Source organism: Labrus bergylta, chromosome 12 (assembly GCF_963930695.1).
Source record: "Labrus bergylta chromosome 12, fLabBer1.1, whole genome shotgun sequence".
NCBI lineage: Eukaryota > Metazoa > Chordata > Actinopteri > Labriformes > Labridae > Labrus > Labrus bergylta.
The window spans coordinates 19,614,758-19,634,490 of NC_089206.1; the positions used below are offsets into that span (position 1 = coordinate 19,614,758).

At 39.7% G+C, this 19,733-nt stretch overlaps 1 protein-coding gene across 3 annotated transcripts in view; it reads left to right on the top strand.

The window, feature by feature from the left end:
- Positions 1–19,733, top strand: part of LOC109982817 (forkhead box protein J3-like) — a 111,653-nt gene that overhangs the window by 40,223 nt on the left and 51,697 nt on the right. The window contains exons 4-6 of one of the 3 annotated variants that reach the window (XM_065961004.1): positions 1,332–1,406; positions 11,469–11,552; positions 18,907–19,008. In XM_065961004.1, the coding sequence (XP_065817076.1) occupies positions 1,332–1,406; positions 11,469–11,552; positions 18,907–19,008 (261 nt within the window). The remainder of the gene's footprint in view (positions 1–1,331; positions 1,407–11,468; positions 11,553–18,906; positions 19,009–19,733) is intronic. The other 2 variants (XM_020632209.3, XM_065961005.1) reach the window with 2 other exon arrangements.

The following is a 19,733-nucleotide window of genomic DNA, read 5'->3' on the forward strand; positions in this document are numbered from 1 at the left end:
TTTGCCTGGTGTGAGTGCGCCCATACTGTATTAACCTCACCCAACAGAGAACACATGCCAGAGGACCCGACTGTACACACAGGGTTATACAAGCATAGCAAGCAGTGCACAGGTGTGCAGAAATAACTTTTGGAAGAGATTGATGGCCAAATTCAGCCACTGACCCGCCAAGTAGAGCAACTGACCCCTGCATGAGCTTTTCTCCAGCAAGAAGAGGCAGCGTTTGAGCAGGCTGATACGGAGAGAGGAGGTGGTTTTTGTAGGAGAAACAAAGGCAGTGAGCTCAGGAGAAAGAGCATAGAAAAACGTCCATCCCTCCATCTTCTCCCCATCTCCTCCCAAGTGGTATTAATTAGCAGCAGCAGATGAGTGAAGAATAGAGCCTGAAGGGAGAACAAGTTCATGTCAGGTTAATCTTCACTATTGAGGGCATTTCCTCTCCCTCCCTCTCCTCATCTCCTTTGCTTTCATACTCTCACATACAGTAAATAGAAATTTACAACAGAATATGTTACAAAGCATAAAAATGACTGGTTACTCTAATTGTCAGCAAACCTATGAATTTGCATAGAAATCTGTTTCAATAATGGTGACAGTGGCGCTTTAACCTCATCCCAACAGGGACACCCCACATTAAGTGACTCTCACGCCCTCTCCTCACAGCTTAGACTTGTTATTTTGTTTCCCCAACCTCCCTCTGTCCACACTGAATGCTTTTCAGCCATCTTTATAAAAAGTCAAATTCACCACAGCTTTAATCAATACAGCCTTCTACATCTGCAGCATAACGGCTTGCTTTTGTGTTTGTATAACTGCATAATCTTTTTTAACTCCAAAATAGTAAATAGTGAAAAGTGGAAGACAGATCTGAGACAGATGCCAGATATTTTAAGATTGTAGGTTACAATCAGGGAGGAGGATTGAAGTTAAAATGTAAAAAATATTTTTGAGCCCTTGAGGTTTAAATTCCCATGAGTTATGAGCAATGAGCACCAAATAGTAAGGAAGGAAATTACTGGTATTTTACAAGAAAAGAGGTCAGAAAACATTTGTATTTATACTTATTTCTGGGATTCTCCTGTCCCATTACTTATTATATAAGCCCCTGAGATATATCTTGGATGGTACTGGCCTCCAGTTTTTTAACCTTTTATCAAAAGGACAGGAACTATCCTTCAATGGAAGGTCAATCAGAATCAGCTAACAGCATTATAAGTAACCTAAAATGTAATTTACATCTTTAAAAGTGGATTTAGTCTTGAGTAAACCTGTTTCTTCTTCTCTTCCCCTTCCTTTTTCTGCTTCTGCTCTGTCCGTTTTTCTCCCTGCAGAATTCTATACGACACAACCTGTCCTTGAACAAGTGTTTTCTCAAAGTGCCTCGCTCCAAAGATGACCCTGGAAAAGTAAGTATTTCTTGAACAATGTAATGGCACTGAAAAGCTCAGATTTTATTTTGGTGCAACACAATGAAAATACAAGCCTTCAGTGAGCCTTTAAATGAGGCAGAGGTAACTTTACTATTCACATGTTTAGTTGCCCTATTGCTGCATGTCTGTGTGCAATGTGCATAACTGCACCCTAAGACACTTAAACTCACTTGTACTCTTTCCTTGTCACACACTTACATACACCCACACACAGACACACAGACACACACACACACACACACACACACACACACACACACACACACACACACACACACACACACACACACACACACACACACACACACACACACACACACACACACACACACACACGCACACAAATGAGAAGAAGCTTGAGATATGTTTCACAGCTGCTACTTCTGTGGTTAGGAAGCAGAGTTTATTTGGCCACTTCAGCACAGCTTTGAATATACAATTTGTCAAGTCCTTGTCTGTGCTGAATCCAAAGAATGGCCCAGATGTTTAAAGCTGATCATTAAAGCTTGCTTGAACACGTATTTTTTTTAGAAAAGGTTTGCTTCTCAACTCATTGAAGGGATATTGCAAGAGACAATCCACCTTTTTTACAAAAACTGAAAAGCCGAAAACTTTTCATAGTGTACTAAAACTCGGCTTATTTTGTACAAGAAGCAACAGAGACGGGAGTTTCTCCAGGCTTAGGGGACTTTGGAGCCATTGAAAAATGTATTAAGTGGAAGAAGTTTTAAATAATTCAAAGAAAATCCTTGGGCTTTAGTTTAGACATATAGTCAGACACAAAGAGAGCAGCTCTCTTCTGATTATCCTGACTCTGACTTCACCAGCATGTTATTTCAAACCCTGGATGGAAGTGGTCGATAACTCCATGCGGTGCTGGTGTCGGGGTTGGGGAGTGGCAGTGGGGTGGTCCGCTTATGTGGGTTCAGAAATCGGATTGATTGGATGTACCATCTCTGTTTGAAGCCATAGAGGCAAGGCGAAGCTAAATCATACATGTGCTATTGGCTGTGTACTGTTCAGTGATTTGGGACTGAGACACAGGGGGAGAAGAGTGTGTGTGTGTGTGTGTGTGTGTGTGTGTGTGTGTGTGTGTGTGTGTGTGTGTCCTAAATCTGGCTGATGCTCTGGACCTTACAGGACGAAAAAGGTTAGATCGCAAGGAAATCAATCAATCAATCATTATTTGTATAGCGCCAATGGTGGAGGTGGGGCGAAACCAAGTACCTGAAAGCAATACATTTCCTCCTCTCTCATTGTATGTGTTTATTTCAGAGGCTGCTGTATTTTGAGGTTGTGTATTAGAATGATTGCAGTGGATTTTCTGAGGGAGGGAAGCAGAAATATGTGCTATACGTATACATAGAAAATGAATTCAGGACTAACCCTTTTTTTGATAGGGCACAAAAAAAACAACAGATACATTGGCTTTATTGGATTCAATGAAGAACCCCTCACTGAACCTTTTTTCCTTGTATTTTTTACACAATACAAGAAATAATTGCAGGCTCACTTAGAAAATAGTGTAAAAGAGAATTGTAATAAATGGTAATTGATACATGGACTTATATAGTGTTATATAGTGCCTTCCTGCTGCCCAAACTACCAAAATTAGGGGGGTTGCATTAGAAAAATGGAAATTTGGAAAGAATAAGATATTTCTAACACACAGTTATCAGGTAGAACTAAGCCTTATGTAACGGGTGTGCCTGTCCTGCTGAAGTTCTAAACCTCACTGGATGCACATCCGTTAGTGGTAGTGTTATCTGCGTTGTGTTGTGTTGTTCTGTTGATGGAAGAAGGACTCAGAACACAAACTGCTACTGGTTTCTCATTTAATGTGAACAGTGCTGGCTGCTGCATCTGCACAAGTCCAAAATAAAATACAAGTCTCTGTAACATGCAGTCTCTCCTACACACGTGGGTCTCCAGTCCCCTCAATGATCGGGTTGCCTAAAGAAGCGTTATAGTTTTACACGTCAAGTCAAGATTATTTAGCCGTGTGGTAGTTTGATCTGTGTAGGCTGAACACAAAAGAAAATGGACGAAGGCCAGATCTCCCTGTTAACCGAATGGTACACCATCCAAAACATCAAAACTGATTTGTTGAACCATTTTGAATTAAAGATGGATCCCACCCACAGCAGTTTGTGTAATATTCAGTCTTAATTAAACACTTTAGGAGAACAAGTTTCTGAGCTGGAACGAGTCAGCTCAAATGAAGACAACGTCCACGATCTTCAGACTGCAGCTGCAGCAAAAAAAAATGCTTACTGGTGGACAAAGTTAAGGACCTGGAAACAGAAGCCGATCCTTAAATCTCTGCTTTATCCAGATTCCAGAGTCAGTGGTGGGCCGCAACACCATCTGCTTCATGTCACAGCTAATCCCGGAGCTCTTTGGGCAGGAGAACTTCCCTGAGCCACCTGACATCGAGAGGGTTCACCGTACTCCTACAACTCGGCGAGATGACAGCGCTATCTCGGCCCATTCTAATCAAACTCCTCAACTTCCATGATAAAGTCAAAATACTCAGATTTTCCAGAGAAAAGAATGAATTGCTTTAGAAGGGAACTTGTTATGTTAGAGTTCTTGAGTTTGGACCCCAAGATGCAAAGACAGAGACAAACACAGTTTTTAAGCTGTTCCATTTAAATTTTTGTTCAATAGGCTTAAGGCAGGTTGTGGCGACTGAGGGCTGGCGTTGAACAAGAAGTAGGCAAGCTTTCCCAGAAGAAACTCTCAGGCAGCAAGGTCATAAAGAAGCACAGGTGGGTGGTGAGGCACTAAAGCTTAGTACACACTAAACGATTTTTAAAATCTTAAACGATTTTGAAAATGTGAGAGACCCCACACATGACAAAAATCATGACCGATTAATATTTCGGATCTCATGGTGTGTGGTTTTCAACAAGATAATCAACTCAGCACACCACAGACTAACCGAGTAAGTAAGTAAACAAACATGACGGGCAAGCTAAATGTGATTAGCTGGTAGAGCCACTACGGTAAACATTTTGGTCCGACTCCTTTCCTTGTCAGTTGGATTGTGGTTTGTTTTACAGACATGTTGTTATATAACTCGTGTTGTTGCCACAAATCAAAAAGTTGGTCCTGAATTCATGACATCCATTTAACTTTGTACTCTGCGATTTCTGTTGTCGCCATGGTAATGTTTGTTGTGCTTCCTGCTTGAGTTAGCTTGCTTCCCTATTGGCTATTGTTCCATGCCATGTGAGGGGGTGACCAGAGTATTTTGAACAACTAAAGGCCTATATCAAATTTGTCAGTACTGGTTAAAATCATTAAATCTCTTGTGAGTGATCAGCTAAAATAGTTTTTATACACCAATGATATTTTATCACCTTATCAATCAGGTTAAAGAAAAAGGCGTAGCACTGTCACAGCTGCGCTGAAAGTGGTTAACGACTTTTCTGTAGCACTTGACAAGAAACAACATTGTGCTGCACTTTCTATTGATTTGTCAAAAGCTTTTGACAAAGTCCACCATGATGAGGGCTTTGTATTAGGTCCACTTTTATTTACCATTTATGTGAATAATCTGGGTCAAAACGTGTCAAATTCTACCTTATTTTTTTATGCTGATGACACTATTGTGTACTGCTGTGCTGCATCTCTTGCACAAGCTGTTGAAAATTAGCAAAATGCCTTTGTTGTCCTTCATAATACACTGCATGAGCTGAAACTTGTTTTAAATGTAGACCAAGCTTATGTTTTTTACCAGATCAAAGACCAGGTCACAAAATCTACCTGTGGTTTCTACTGTTGATGGAAAGGAAATTGAAGTTGTACACTATTGTAATAAATACCTTGGTGTGTTAATTGATGACTCCCTTAATTTTTAATGTACTGTGCCAGGTGAAAAAGCTGAGGCTAAAACTGGGTTTTTATTTTAGAAACAAACTGTGCATTCTTTTAATGTAAAAAAAGCGTCTTGTCACTGCACTTTTTTTTAAGATTTATTTTTGGGCTTTTTGGGCCTTTTTTAATTGATAGATAGGACAGTGGATAGAGTCGGAAATCAGGGAGCGAGAGTGGGGAATGACATGCGGGAAAGAGGCCACAGGTGGGATGTGAACCCAGGCCACCCGCTTGAGACGACAGCCTCCATACATGGGGCTCGCGCACTAACCACTGCAAGAAAATAAACAAATGAAAGAATCAATCCTTGAACTTCAATTCCCGAGCATGAGAGACAATCTAGTCTTCTCCGGTATACCTGAACAACACAACGACAACCCCGAACAATTAATACAGGATTTCATGACCACCCATCTGAAAATACCCCTGGACGCTGTGACGGACATTACATTTCACCGTACACATTGCATTGGACCCAAGAACACCGCAAACAAACGCCCGCGACCCATAATTGCCAAATTCGAACACTTCCAACAAAAACAACAGGTACAACGACATGGCCATAATCTTAAAGGCACGGACTTTGGCATCAATGATCAATTCCCCCAAGAAATAATGGACAGGTGCAAAACACTACTCCCCATCCGCAAAAAGAACATACAGGAAGGAAAAAAAACAGTACTCTCAGTCGACAAATCTTACATTAACGGACAACTGTACCGTGACATAACAATAACCCCCTGGCTATTTTGAATATCACTCCACTCGCCGTACATGCTTTCACCACAATGACGCTGACTTGAATTGAAAATATGCACCTTAATTTCACCATGTACAGCACTTTTGCTCTTTGGTTTTGTAGTTTCTTTGAATTTATGTGTTTAATGTTTTTTACATCTTGCTTGTTTGTTTTCTGTCTACACGCTGTGTTCTTTCTCCTTCTTTCCCTCTCTATTCCCCAAACCCTTACTCCAACCAACATTAACCCCTTACATCTTCAGATCACTGAGAGGAATACTAACACACATACACACACTTACACACACGTCTCAAATAAAACACACACAACACACTCACACACACAATCATAGGCACCTGCATTCTATCACAATGAGTTCACTTAAATGTCTTACTTGAAACATTCGTGGAATTGGTGAACAGGCAAAAAGACTCAAGGTATTTAACCACATAGATAAATTACAACCAGACATATGCTTCTTACAGGAAACACACACATCTGAATCTGATCATCATAAATTAATAACACCACAGTTCAATAAAGTATTCTCTGCCCATTTTAACTCCAGACAGAAAGGAGTAGCCATATTAATACACAAGAAAATCTCATTTATCCATAACAGCACAGTAACAGATCATGAAGGAAGATTTATCATCATAAACATCTCCATAAATAACACCCCCTTTACTATTGCATCTGTCTATGGTCCAAATAATATTGATCCTTCTTTTTTTAACACATTTTTTTACCTCTCTCTACAATATGTCTGACTCCCTGGTAATTATTGGAGGAGACTTCAGTACAGTCTTAAACCCATCACTTAACAGATCTAACAACTCAAATAATACACGTAACTCCCAATCCACAGAAACAATAAAACAGTTCATGAGTGACTTGGCGATGGTTACCGGCTACAACACCCAAACACCAAAAAATGTACATTCTATTCTCTGGTTCACCACTCCTACTCTCGCATTGACTTCTTCATTTCTAGCAACTCAATTATTTCCAAAATATCTGACACACAAATACACTCCATTACCATCAGTGATCATGCTCCTGTCTCCCTCACCTTGAATACTACCCACTCTCACAAACCACCCAGCAGATGGCGCTTTAACCTATCACTACTCAATGACCCAAACTTTGACAGTCACATCAAAAGAGAGTGGGCATCCTTTCTTGAAATGAACGATTCACCAAAAACAGCACCATTACTTCTCTCGGAAACAGGCAAAGCAGTGTTAAGAGGAAAAATCATTTCATACTCCACATACAAGAAAAAGAAAGACAGTGAAGAGGAAAAATTATTAGAGGAAAAAATGAAAGAATTAGAGAACGTAAACAACCCCACATCAGAAACTGAAAACGATTTACAGAAATACAGATTAAAACTAAATGACCACATCAACAGTAAGACTGCATTCCTCATACACAGACATGAACACTTTGAACATTGCAATAAATCCGATAAATATCTGGCAAACCAAATTAAACGAAATATAGAAAAATCAACAATTACTTCACTCACGAACTCAGGTCCTGACGGCTTCCCTGCTGAGTTTTATAAACACTTCTGGAATATTCTAGCACCCATTTTCAACAGATTAACAGCAGAAATCAAACAAAAATCTAAACTTCCCACAAACATGAACACTGCTTTAATATGCCTCCTACTCAAACCCGATAAAGACCCCACCTCCCCATCAAACCACCGTCCCCTATCCCTCATCAACACAGACACAAAAATTATTAGTAAGGCACTAGCATCACGTATAGAAAAAGTAATTCCATCCATCATCCACCCAGACCAAACCGGCTTTATTAAAGGAAGACACTCATCCATCAATCTACGCAGACTCTTCAATCTAATCCAATATACAACCCTCACACACTCACCACCGGTCATACTCTCTTTGGACACTGAAAAAGCATTTGATAAAGTTAATTGGGAATTTTGATTTGCTGCACTTAAAAAATGTGGTTTTGGAGATTATTTTATTCACTGGGTGAGGGTTCTTTACACAACACCTATGGCCACAATCAAAACCAATGGAATCACTTCACACCGTTTCACTTTGCACAGGGGCAGGAGACAAGGATGCCCACTCTCTCCTTCGCTATTCGCTATTTTTATTGAACCATGCTGCAGCCATCCGCCAAAAACAAAGCATCACAGGAATCAAAACACAAAATATGCACCATAAAATCAGCCTTTATGCAGACGACATTCTCCTTTATCTACAAAAATCATCATCCATACCTGAAACCATTAATCTCATAAACACTTTCTCAAAAATCTCAGACTACACTATAAACTGGTCCAAATCAACTATTCTCCCTCTCAGCCCAAATAGTTGGGATGTGGCAACGAAAACCTCACCAAACTCCCTGCGCACCGCTAACATCACTTATTTAGGAATGAATATTTCCCCCAGGCTGTCAGAGTTAATTAGTTTCAACTTCAACCCCCTTCTCAAGACAATAAATGATGACCTCCACCGCTGGATGACCCTACCGCTATCACTCATAGGTAGAATTGCTACAATACAAATGACCATATTACCCAAAATTAACTACCTCTTCTCTATGATCCCAACAAAGCCCCCACAATCCTGGTTCAAATCCCTTGACTCGATCACTACAACATTTTATTGGAAAAACAAAACGGCCAGAATTAAATTAGAAACACTACAAAAACCCAAACCCCAAGGAGGTCTACAAGCACCTAACTTTTTCCACTACTTCATTGCCCACCAACTACAATACATTCACAAATGGACCAATCCCATTGAATCTGACAACTCCTGGAAAGACATTGAACAAACATTATGCAAAGAAATCAACATATTAGACCTTCCTTTCATTAGCCCCTCTATCAAACGCCACCCCTGTTTTAAAATCCCTACCATAGCAACAACTCTGACAGCCTGGTGGACATTTCACCAAATTACTCACACCACTATTTCTTACACCAAACAAACCCCAATTTGGAACAACTCGGACTTTACAATAAACAGAAAATCACTCCAGCTCCCAGCATGGATCACTAAAGGCATCACATACCTCAAGCACATTTTTCATATCAACACTCTTGCCTCATTCCCTCGTTTGGTTCAGAAGTTTGGCATTGAGGAACAGCCCTTTTTAGAATATCATCAAATTCATTCTTCTATAAAAAGCAAAATCAATATTATCACATCCAACTTTGAACTTCCACCACTTACCACAGACATAATCAATATCAAAACAAGGAAAAAACTATTATCTAAAACCTACAAAATAATCTTGAAATCTGACCAAACAGTATCCCTACCCTTCACAAAATGGGAAACTGACCTCCAGATAGCCCCCAATGCCCACTTCTGGACCCAAATCTGCAGAAACATATCAAACAATACAACCCTACAACTCATACAATACAAGATTATAAGAAAAACTAACTGCCTCACTCAGAAAACATACTGCTGAATTTGAATCTGTCTGGAACCTAATAATCAACAACCTCAACTCATAACTAACTCACACCCAACACACACACACACACACACACACACACACACACACACAATTTACAAGTGACTGCATTTTCATACACTTTTATTTTTTCCACCTGGCCCCCATAGTCTCTTATCTGATTCGCCCTTTTCTCTTTCTCTTTTTTAGCTGTTCACCTTCCTTTACATAAAACCAGTCCTCTGAAATATAATTTCACATTTTCCCCAATTTGTATTATTATAATCATTATTATTACGTTGCTGAATTTCGTCCTTGTTTTTTTTATTATCTTTGTGTGACTTCCGTGGATAATACATCAATGGTCTCTCTCAACACTTCTGCCTTATTTCATTTAATACCGTGTTATATTTCATCTTTCTTGAACTGTGACATACTATTATTATTTTTTTATTTTTTTTTTACTTAATTTTATTATAATCATTATTAGATACGAAACATAGTATTCTTATTTTCTTGTCATTCCTATGTTCAAAATGCCTAGGATTTTTTCTATCTGAATTAACACGTTACGTGGAAACTGTCAAAAGTGAGAGGCAGAAACGTACCTTATTGGATCAACTCTGAAATCATATCTTGGACTCAAGTACGGAATGCCAGGTCTAATTATTATAAACAATGTCTGAGTAATAATTTCAAAAATCCAAAACAATTCTGGAGCAAAATAAAAAGCATTCTTTATACGTCATACAATTGAAGTGTTACTCAGCTAGGGGTTGCTGATACAATATTGAATCACTTATTGCATGCTCTTTCAATCAGCACTTCTGTGTCTGTTCCAACTCCATTCTAACCCCATTTCAGTTTCTCAAAGTTATTTTGACTTTCATAATAGCTCCTTTAGATGTCCAAAATGCCATTCAGGATTTGAAAGAGCGCAGTGGTCCTGGACTTGAAGGAATTGAAGGAAGTTCATCAAAATGGCGCCTCATATACTAATGTATTCATGCTGATCTCTTTAATCTCTCATTATGCACTTACAAAATACCAGCTGCCTGGAAAACTACCGATATTACTACTCTTCTTAAGGGTGGTGAAAAAGTCAACATGAATAATTATAGAACAATCTCAATTATCTGCTCCATTGCCAAAGTATTTTAAACAATATTTATGATCAATTATCACATTACCTTAACAATAATAATATCATTTCTCATTTTTTGAAACAGAGGAGGGAAACCTCTGTTTAAAATAATACTTGCTTAGGTGTGGAGTAGGCCAAAACCTCAACTCAAAATCTAACTGAAAAGATTCCTCCATAACTTTTCACCTGCCCCCACTTCCCCTACACTTACTACAGCCAGCAGAGTGATAAGGTTGAGTGAGGCCACCTGTGCCTAATTGGACAGTGTGGAGCCTTCAGTTTGTGTAGGGTTTCTTGTTTCTACATAAAAAGGTTGAATAAAACAAGTCTCATGTTTACTATTGTTAGATGGTAGTCAGCTTTAGCTTCCCATTTGAATTATTGTTGTGATATTTTTCTCTTTAAAGATTGTTGTGTCAGTGGGAATTTAGTTTTTTGGTTTGCTCGAATTAGGGCGGGGCCAAGAGAAGCAGTAGAGGAACAAACCAAAACAAAGGCTGTTTTTTCAGTTTATTTAGTCTAGCTGTTTTTTTATCAATTTATCTGCCCTTTACTTTAAAACAGACATTGATCATATCATTAAAGAAGTAAACGTTTGTGCTGGTGCTTTATATCGTTCTAGACATTGTTTCACATTAAATGTTAAATGTTAAATGTTTTGTATTGATGTGTTGTACTTTTGTGTTTGTTAAGGTTTTTTTGGGACCCCCTTGAAAATGAGATGATACACCTCAAGCGGTTTATCCTTGTCAAATCACAAGAGAAAAATTGTATAAATACACAGACTAATAATCTTTGGTTTTTGGGCTCTCTACAGGGTTCCTACTGGGCCATAGACACCAATCCTAAAGAAGACACAGTACCCAGCAGGCCAAAGAAGAGACCACGCTCTGGAGAAAGGGTAGGTTGGAGCTGCATTTGTTAACAGTTACCCCCCTGTATCCCCATGTATATAACACAGTTTGACCTATTACCCATCTGTGAACATGGAGGAGGCCAAGCTTATGACTGCAGCCAGTTGGTAGGGGGAGCACCAAATGTTTTGGCTTCACTTTTTGGATGATGCAATGCCGTTCATCTTTCATGTAGTTGCTAGCCGTATCTCATTTCAGAGGGTAGCACCCTTCAAAGGACCCAGCCTAAGAAGGATCCAGCCCCAGTAGTCTGTATAGACCCCCAGCTGCAGTCCGACAGCACCATGGTTTTTCTCTGACGGACTGTGTGCCCTGTCACTAACCTGTGTGTGTGTGTGTGAGAGGAATAGAGAGGAGACATCGGAGAAGAAGTTTGGAGAGTTTTATTTTAGCGGTAGTTTAGTTAAAAACATTGCCTGTATTTCCTCTGTTATTTCAAAATGTTAAAAACATGTTGATAATATTGTTTGATTGTTAATCGATTTTAATGTTGAATCATACTGTACATAGTTCGCCCTTGTGAAACACTTTGTTTTGAAAAGTGCCGTAGGCCTATACCGATAAATACGGTATGTTAATTATTATTATAATTATTAATACAACAGGTGTTTAATTCAATGTGTTTTAAATATTGTTATTTTCAAATAAAATGAAGTTCTTTAAAAAAAAGTTCTTTATAAAAACAAGATCTGGTCTGCAAATCTTTTTTTTCTAAATATGAGTGTTGAAAAACGGAGGTCGTCTTATAATCAGGGTCGTCTTATATTCGGACCAATACGGTACTTACTATATTCACCGTATTGGCTTTTTTTTACTTTATTAATGGGAATTCCAGAAACTCCCCAGAAAACAAAGTTACAAGCAACAGGGTACATGTATCAACACACAAGTTGTAATTTATAGTGTTCTGGGAAAATTGACTGATGACAGCTGATAAAAATAACCCTGACGCAAGCTGTATAAGGTGGCTGGGATAAGTCATCAATCATGAGATCTGTATTTGAAGAAGTGAGCTTCTTGATGTTTTATGTCACCATCGTCTGCCTACATTTCTGTTGTTTGTCACGTCATAAATAGACTAAAATTTCATTTTTTTCTTTAAACCAAAGTATCAGATTAATTATATATAATTTTAAACATTCATGTTATTTTTGTACCATCTCAGTTGATCTAAAATTAACCATGGAATCCACTCCATGTTTGACAAAAGTGCAACTATTACAGTACATATCTGAAAATAATGGGAAGAAAATTTACAGAATAAATTTACTCTATAAATGGCAAAAATGCTCCAGACATTTTCCAATTATAAGTCTGGCTCTTACAGACCACAACTGAGATACTGTAAGTCAGAGGTCGGACAAAGTCATTATTTTGCAAGTCACAGGTAAGTCTAAAGTCTTTGGTCTTAAGTCTGGAGTCCAGTCCCAAGTAAAGACAGGCAAGTTCCAAGTCGAGTCAAAAGTCCTAAAGTTTGAATTTTGAGTCCTAAACAAGTCATTAGCTCTCTTCACCAAATGAAAGGCCATTCTTACAGACTATTAATCAGTTACATTTACACAAATCATGATTGCTATTTGAATTATTTTATTTAGCTTATTTCTTAAAATAAAATAACAATACCAGTGTGACTGGCTGTTTTATTTTTTCCCTAAATGTAATTTTTGGATGTTTATTTTTTTTACAGGCGAGCAGACAGCTCTATTTTTAGAGGTAGTAGTGCCAATGCCACCCCTTCTCCCCCTTTTTAACAGTGTGTCTGCAGACGTTCTCAGACTACAGCAGGCTGTGAGATAACTTAACTATCGTTAAGGTGCTGATTGTTGATAAATGTAATACAGTAATACAGTAAGAGAGAATGTATGAATGTCAAAATTACCTTTTGACCGGATCACATGCTATCCCGACCATAAAGACTTGGTCCGTATGGATCATGGACTGTGTTCCATTGTGCTAAAAGTAAACCGTCTGTGACTCAGACTGGAGTCACAGATTGGATGACTTTGGACTTGACTTGATCAAAACAAAATCATTAAGGATTTACAACTCAACTTGGACTTCATCACCAATGGCTCATGACTTCACTTGGACTTGAGCCTAATAATACTTTTTTCCATCTCTTTTTATTCACATTTTTCAGTAAAGTGACAAATATTTGTAAATGACAATGATACAGTTCTGAAGTAGTTTGTCAACAAACCCATTCCCCTCCCTCCCTCCCTCCCACCCACCCAATTTCGTCCTTCAATGATAATTATAATGATAATAATACATCAATGGTCTCTCTCAACACTTCTGCCTTATTTCATTTAATACCGTGTTAAATTTCATCTTTCTTGAACTGCGACATACTATTATTATTTTTTTTAACTTAATTTTATTATAATCATTATTAGATACGAAACATAGTATTTTTATTTTCTTGTCATTGTCAAGATTCCAATGTTCAAAATGCCTAGGATTTTTTCTATCTGAATTAACACGTTACGTGGAAACTGTCAAAAGTGAGAGGCAGAAACGTGCGAAACTGGAGACAGACAGTCCTCGAAATAAAGGTAAAAGAATGATAATGGTAAAAAAAAAAAAAAAACACATGGGTAAATGAATGAGTGATCATTAATAAGAGAATACCAGTATACTGGAAAGTAAACAAGAACAAATAAATTAATAACGTAGAAAAGTAAATACATAATAAATTAAAATAGAAAATATATGTATATGTACTAAGCTGTACATTCACACATACACAAACATGGATATATACATACACAGGGCCTAAAAGGACAGTGAAAATAAATAAATAGTTAAAACTAAAAGTTGGGCAGAAGTAAGGGGTGGGGGTGGATAGCAGCTTGCACAGAGAGGTAGAGGAGTTAGAAGAGCAATTTAGTCTTCATCTGAATCAGGGGATAAACTAAGAGAGTTAACATATAATAGAAAAGGACTCCATGAGCTTTGGAATGTTTTAGCAGAGCCTTTAAGTGAGAACATAATTTTTTCAAGTTTTAGATTATAGAGAACTTCTTTAATCCAACGACCATGTGATGGGGCCGAGCCAGCTTCCAATTGAACAGGATCGTGCAACGGCACGTTTTGTCTCCACAGAGAGGGTGATGTCAGGGGATATGTCGAAAATGGCTGTGGATTAGGAGGAATGGTCTGGCCGTATGCCCTACTTATCGCGTCGAAAGCGCTCTCCCAAAAGGACGAAAGTTTATAACATATGAATATGATTGCCAGGGGATTGTTTGCATCTATTGCAGGTATCACTAACAGTCGAGTAAATTCTGGATAACTTTGCATTAGTATAATGAACTGTATGGAGGACTTTGCATTGGATAAGGCTATGGCAGGCACATATCGAGGAGGAATGGACCAGATTTAGAGCAGATTTAGAGCATTAGAGTCCCATTGTTTATCCGTTATGTCCATATTCAAATCGCTCTCCCACAAGGCTTTTATTAAAGCTAGAGAGTTTGCGGCGGTTGAACCCAGGGAGTTGTACAGCAGAGTTTGTTAAGTTATATTTGGAAGAAAGTTCAGCGAAGGACGAGAAGATTCCGTCTTTGTATAGGTCTTTGACAGCAGTGATACCACGACTGTGCCAAGTTTTAAATGTAGGGTCCGTGCTTGAAGGTGTAAATATGTGGTTTTTAAGTAGTGAGGTCAGAGCGGAGGGGCCCTGTAAGCCCAAGTTTTTCCTGAGCTGGCTCCATATTTTTAACGAAGTCAACTCAATTGTGTTTCCACTGTCAAGTTTTAAAGGGAGGGGGAGTGAGGAGCATAAGGCGGAGCGCAGGGAAAAGTGTGGGGTTGCCATCTCCAGGTGCACCCAGGCCGGGAGGGAATCGGATCCATCACCCATCCAGTGCAGAAGGTTTTGCACGTTAGCCGCCCAATAGTATCGCCTGAAATTAGGGAGTGCCTAAACCTTTACTCACCAAGATTAGGCTACATGTTTTTGTGGAGGAAAATTATTGAATCCACTGTAGATGGCTTCAGCGAGGTCCTGCACTCAGCTAGTTAAATTTTGGCCAGAGGAATGTTGCGATCTTGTGGAGGTCCTGTATTATCACTTTACGCGCGAGCCAGTTTTCGTGCCGTTTACGCACGACAGCTTGCTGAGGGGAGTCCAGGGCATTGGGCTGACAGTGGCGTTTCAGTTTCTCACACCAGAGACACACACGATTAAGTGTTGGATACTTGTCTCCCTCAAGTTCCCGCTGTGCTTCATAGTACGGCTTCAGAAAGTCTATCAAAAAGCCCAGTGTGTCCGGTGCTATTTTTTCCAATGCGCGTGCTCTCTCCTCGTTCCTCCAGCTTTTCATGGAGCTCATGATAAATGGCCTGAATCGAAGTCAGTGTGAGCCACACCTTACTGAACCGAGTGTCTCCCATTTGCAGCAATGTTGTTGACAGTTGCGCAGCCAACCCCGACTGTTTAACGTACCTCACTAATGCTTTAGCAGCAGAAATGGTATCTCCTTATGGAAGCGATTAGTGATCAAAATTCAAATGCATTAACAGAAATGCTTCTTAATTTTCAGGATATGGGTGTATTATTTGACTCAAAAATAAAATGATGATTAATTTATCTAATTTGAATTTTAGTTTTCAACTTCAAAAATGCACATTCTTTGACTAAATTAAAATGAGGAAGAAAATTACATTTGCTTTATCATTTTCAAAAAATGCCCCGCTACATTTGTATCAGAATTCAAATGATTTCCGCGATGCAGAAAACATGGACGGAATCACAGTTTGGCAATGAAAATATCATAATCAACAGTACACAGAATATCGTTGGATTTGCCTCAACATGGGTGTGATTAATTTTTTTTTAAATCTACGTTTTTCAGTGTTTTTATAAAAATATGCTGAGTTTTAAGCGCAATTGGTGTACCTGTAGCTGCACGCACGCACGCACGTCTCGTACTTTTCTACCGTCGTCAGTGTATCTTGATCATTATCTTACTGCAAACCTACCTGATTGCCTGCTATGCTTTGAACTGCCTCTACCTCTCTGCCTGTATCACTGCTTAGGTATTCTCCTCTCTGGTATACTCATGCAGGTGTGGAGCTGCTAAGTGTGCAATCTCAGAGAAGAGATATCTATTAGTGGGAAACACTGGAGATCAAATATTTTGAAACAGGTTGTTGGTATAAAGGTGTCATTTTTATTGTTCTGCACTTTTTTTTGATTTGGGCAAATGTCAGAGTTGTGTGGAGTTAAACTGGCACTGGAGTGCGCTTGCCCTTAGTAGGCCTACAGCGTGGCTGCCAGCAGTCAATAATAAATAATATTGTTTTTATGAATATATTTGCCTCTTGCGTGAAATGTGTGTAGAAATAGGCCTACACTGTATTTTAACGTCTACCATAATGGTGGGACTTGGAGAGCCAAATATTTCGGAGGTGTGTGCCCTCTCTGCTTGTCTGTCTGTCCTTCACCAAACTATTATCTCTGTACCTATTCTTCTCTTCCACAAGCCTTCCTCACTCTTCTTGTCACCTCTGCGTTGTCTTCTTTTGCGTTCAACAGGGAACGGGGACAACTCGTTTCATAGGGAGTTTATCATAAATTAAAGATTGCATTGTTGCCAACCAATCCTCTTATGATAAGCAGTTTGGGAAGGCAGGCAAGCTGTCTTGAACTCTGAAAGGAGTCAGACAAGAGGAAAAATATTGTCCTCATTCTTTCTCACACTGAAGGCTCCAATTTAGAACCCAATGTTAGAATAGTTTCTCATATTTTAGCTCATTGTGAGGAAAAAGTAACTGCAGCTGAATACAATATGAAAACTTTCTCCTTTTCTGGAGTTGCCCAGGGTGAGAGGTGCTGGGCGGGTGTGGGGATACTCAAATGGCCCTGGCTGAGTGCGTCTGTGTTGCAGTTTTCCCTGGTAAACGAGAGGGTCACCTCTGCGACCTCAGGTTGCGGAGAGGAAGGCCCTGACTGTTGTGTGCCCACTTAAGTGGGTAATGTGGCCTTATGGACTTGGTTAGCCCAGGGGTCTCTGGAAGCAGCTGACAGGTTTTGGGTGACTCAGAGGGCTGTGGCTTCAGTGGCTGCAGCAAAAACACGTCTGGGGAGGCTTTCAGTTGGCTTTGGCTTTCGGTTGGCCTCAAGGAAGTTCTGTCAAATTGTCTGACGGCTCAGGAAGGGAGAGCAGGGCTTGCCCCAGGCTGTTATCAGCAGGGGTGGAGAACTGCTGACCCAGACTGGGGACACCGTTGGGTGGTGGAATGAATACTTTGAGGAACTCCTGAACCCAGACAGCAAGTCCTCTGAAGAGGAGGCGGAGTCGGAAGATCAGGGGGAAGCCTTACCACTAACATTGGCAGAGGTCACTCAGTTAAAAAGCTCCTCAGAGGCAAGGTGCCAGGTGTGGATGATGAGATTCACCTGGCGATGCTAAAGGCTCTTTATATTGTTTGGCTGTCTTGGCTGCATCCTCGGCACAAAGTCGGACACCTTCCTGGTTGGCCAGGGTTGCCCATTGTCACCGATTTTGTTTGTGATTTTATGGACAGGATATTAAGACCCAGCCGGGGAGGAAGGTTTCTAGTTTGGTGGTCTCAAAATCGTATCTCTGCTTTTTGCAGATGATGTGGTTTTGTTGGCATTGGGGCAGTTTGCAGCTGAGTGCGAAGCGGCTGGGATGAGGGTCAGCACTGTTGAGAAAATTTGTAAGAACTTGACTTCACACAAGAAATTAATGGTCAGGACTAAATAATGTATGTCTACCTAAACAGATACTGAATTCCATCACAAGCACCTCCAAGTCTGAGGCTATGGTTTTCTGCCAGTAAACTGGATTGCTCTCACTGGGTGGGGAATGACTCTTGAAGGCTAAGCTCTCGATTTACTGCTCGATCTTCGGTTCGACCCTCACCTATGGTCATGAGCTATGGGTAGTGACCATTGAATAATGCGGATACAAAGTGCAAAGTGATACTAAGCAAAGTGATACTAAGTGACATTAGAAGCATCTGCATCGTTTAAGTGCAACCAGATTCTCTCACTCTCTTATTTCCTATGGTTGTTTTTTCATTCCCTTCTTTTCGTATCTTTCCTTGGCCGTGTGACGTTTTCACCAAGGTCAAGGAAAAGTGGATAGGAAAGGACTTAAGGGGTATTTTTTTTATGTTTTGAATGGACCCCAGAAACCTGAAACTTGAGCAGCTAAATGGAATTCAGCCATCAATAATCAAATTATTATTTACTAGAGCGCTACTATTGTTAGTGATCTTTTGGATGCACAGATGATTTGGTAAGATGATAAAAAGAATACTTGACCCCTCCATCCTCATTCTCAGCCGTGTGTCTGCTACTTTTAGGCTTCAACTCCGTACAGCCTGGAGTCTGAATCACTGAGGATGGACTGTATAATGTCAGGAGGTGCGTCTCCCACCCTGGCTTTCAATGCTGTAACTAACGAGGTAAGACAGCAGTTTCTAAGGAATACAGATGTTATCTTTAATACAAATTTAAAGAGGAAATTAGCTTGTCTGTAATCATATCTGACAGGGAAAAAGTAACTACTGAAACATAAATATAGAAAAAAATTTATAATATGAGATAAACCTTCATTCATCCCACAACAGAGAAATGTACAGTGTTACAACAGCAAAGGTCAAGGATAGCCAAAAAAGACAACACAGTTCTAAATAAAATAAAATATTTGAGGATCCAACACAGAGAGGCAGTTGTTACAATTGTAGTCTGAATATTCAAAGTTATATACAAAAGACTACCATGCACACAGTGCACATCAAGTTGAACATGTTATTGCACCAAGTAAGTTCTGTATTTGCACGTAAGTATCAGATGATATTGTGATATGGTAGATATTGTAATGTGATAATATTGCATGAGTGGTTGCAGTGAATTCGGTCCAGCTTGTGTGGGTGTTTTATGATCTACTGGGAGCAGGCTTGCTTAAAAAGGCTGACTGGAGCTGGAAGGAAGGACCTGTGGTATCTCTCCTTGCCCAGTCCAAGCTGTCCAGTGCTGTTACTGTAACATGCAGGGGGTGAGAAAGGTTCTCCTGGAGAGATGATCATCCTCCTGTCTCCCACCACCTCCTCAGGTTGAAGGGGGCAGCCCAGAACAGAGCTGGCCTTCTTCACAAGCTTGTTCAGTCAGTCAGTTCCTCTCTTTAGCC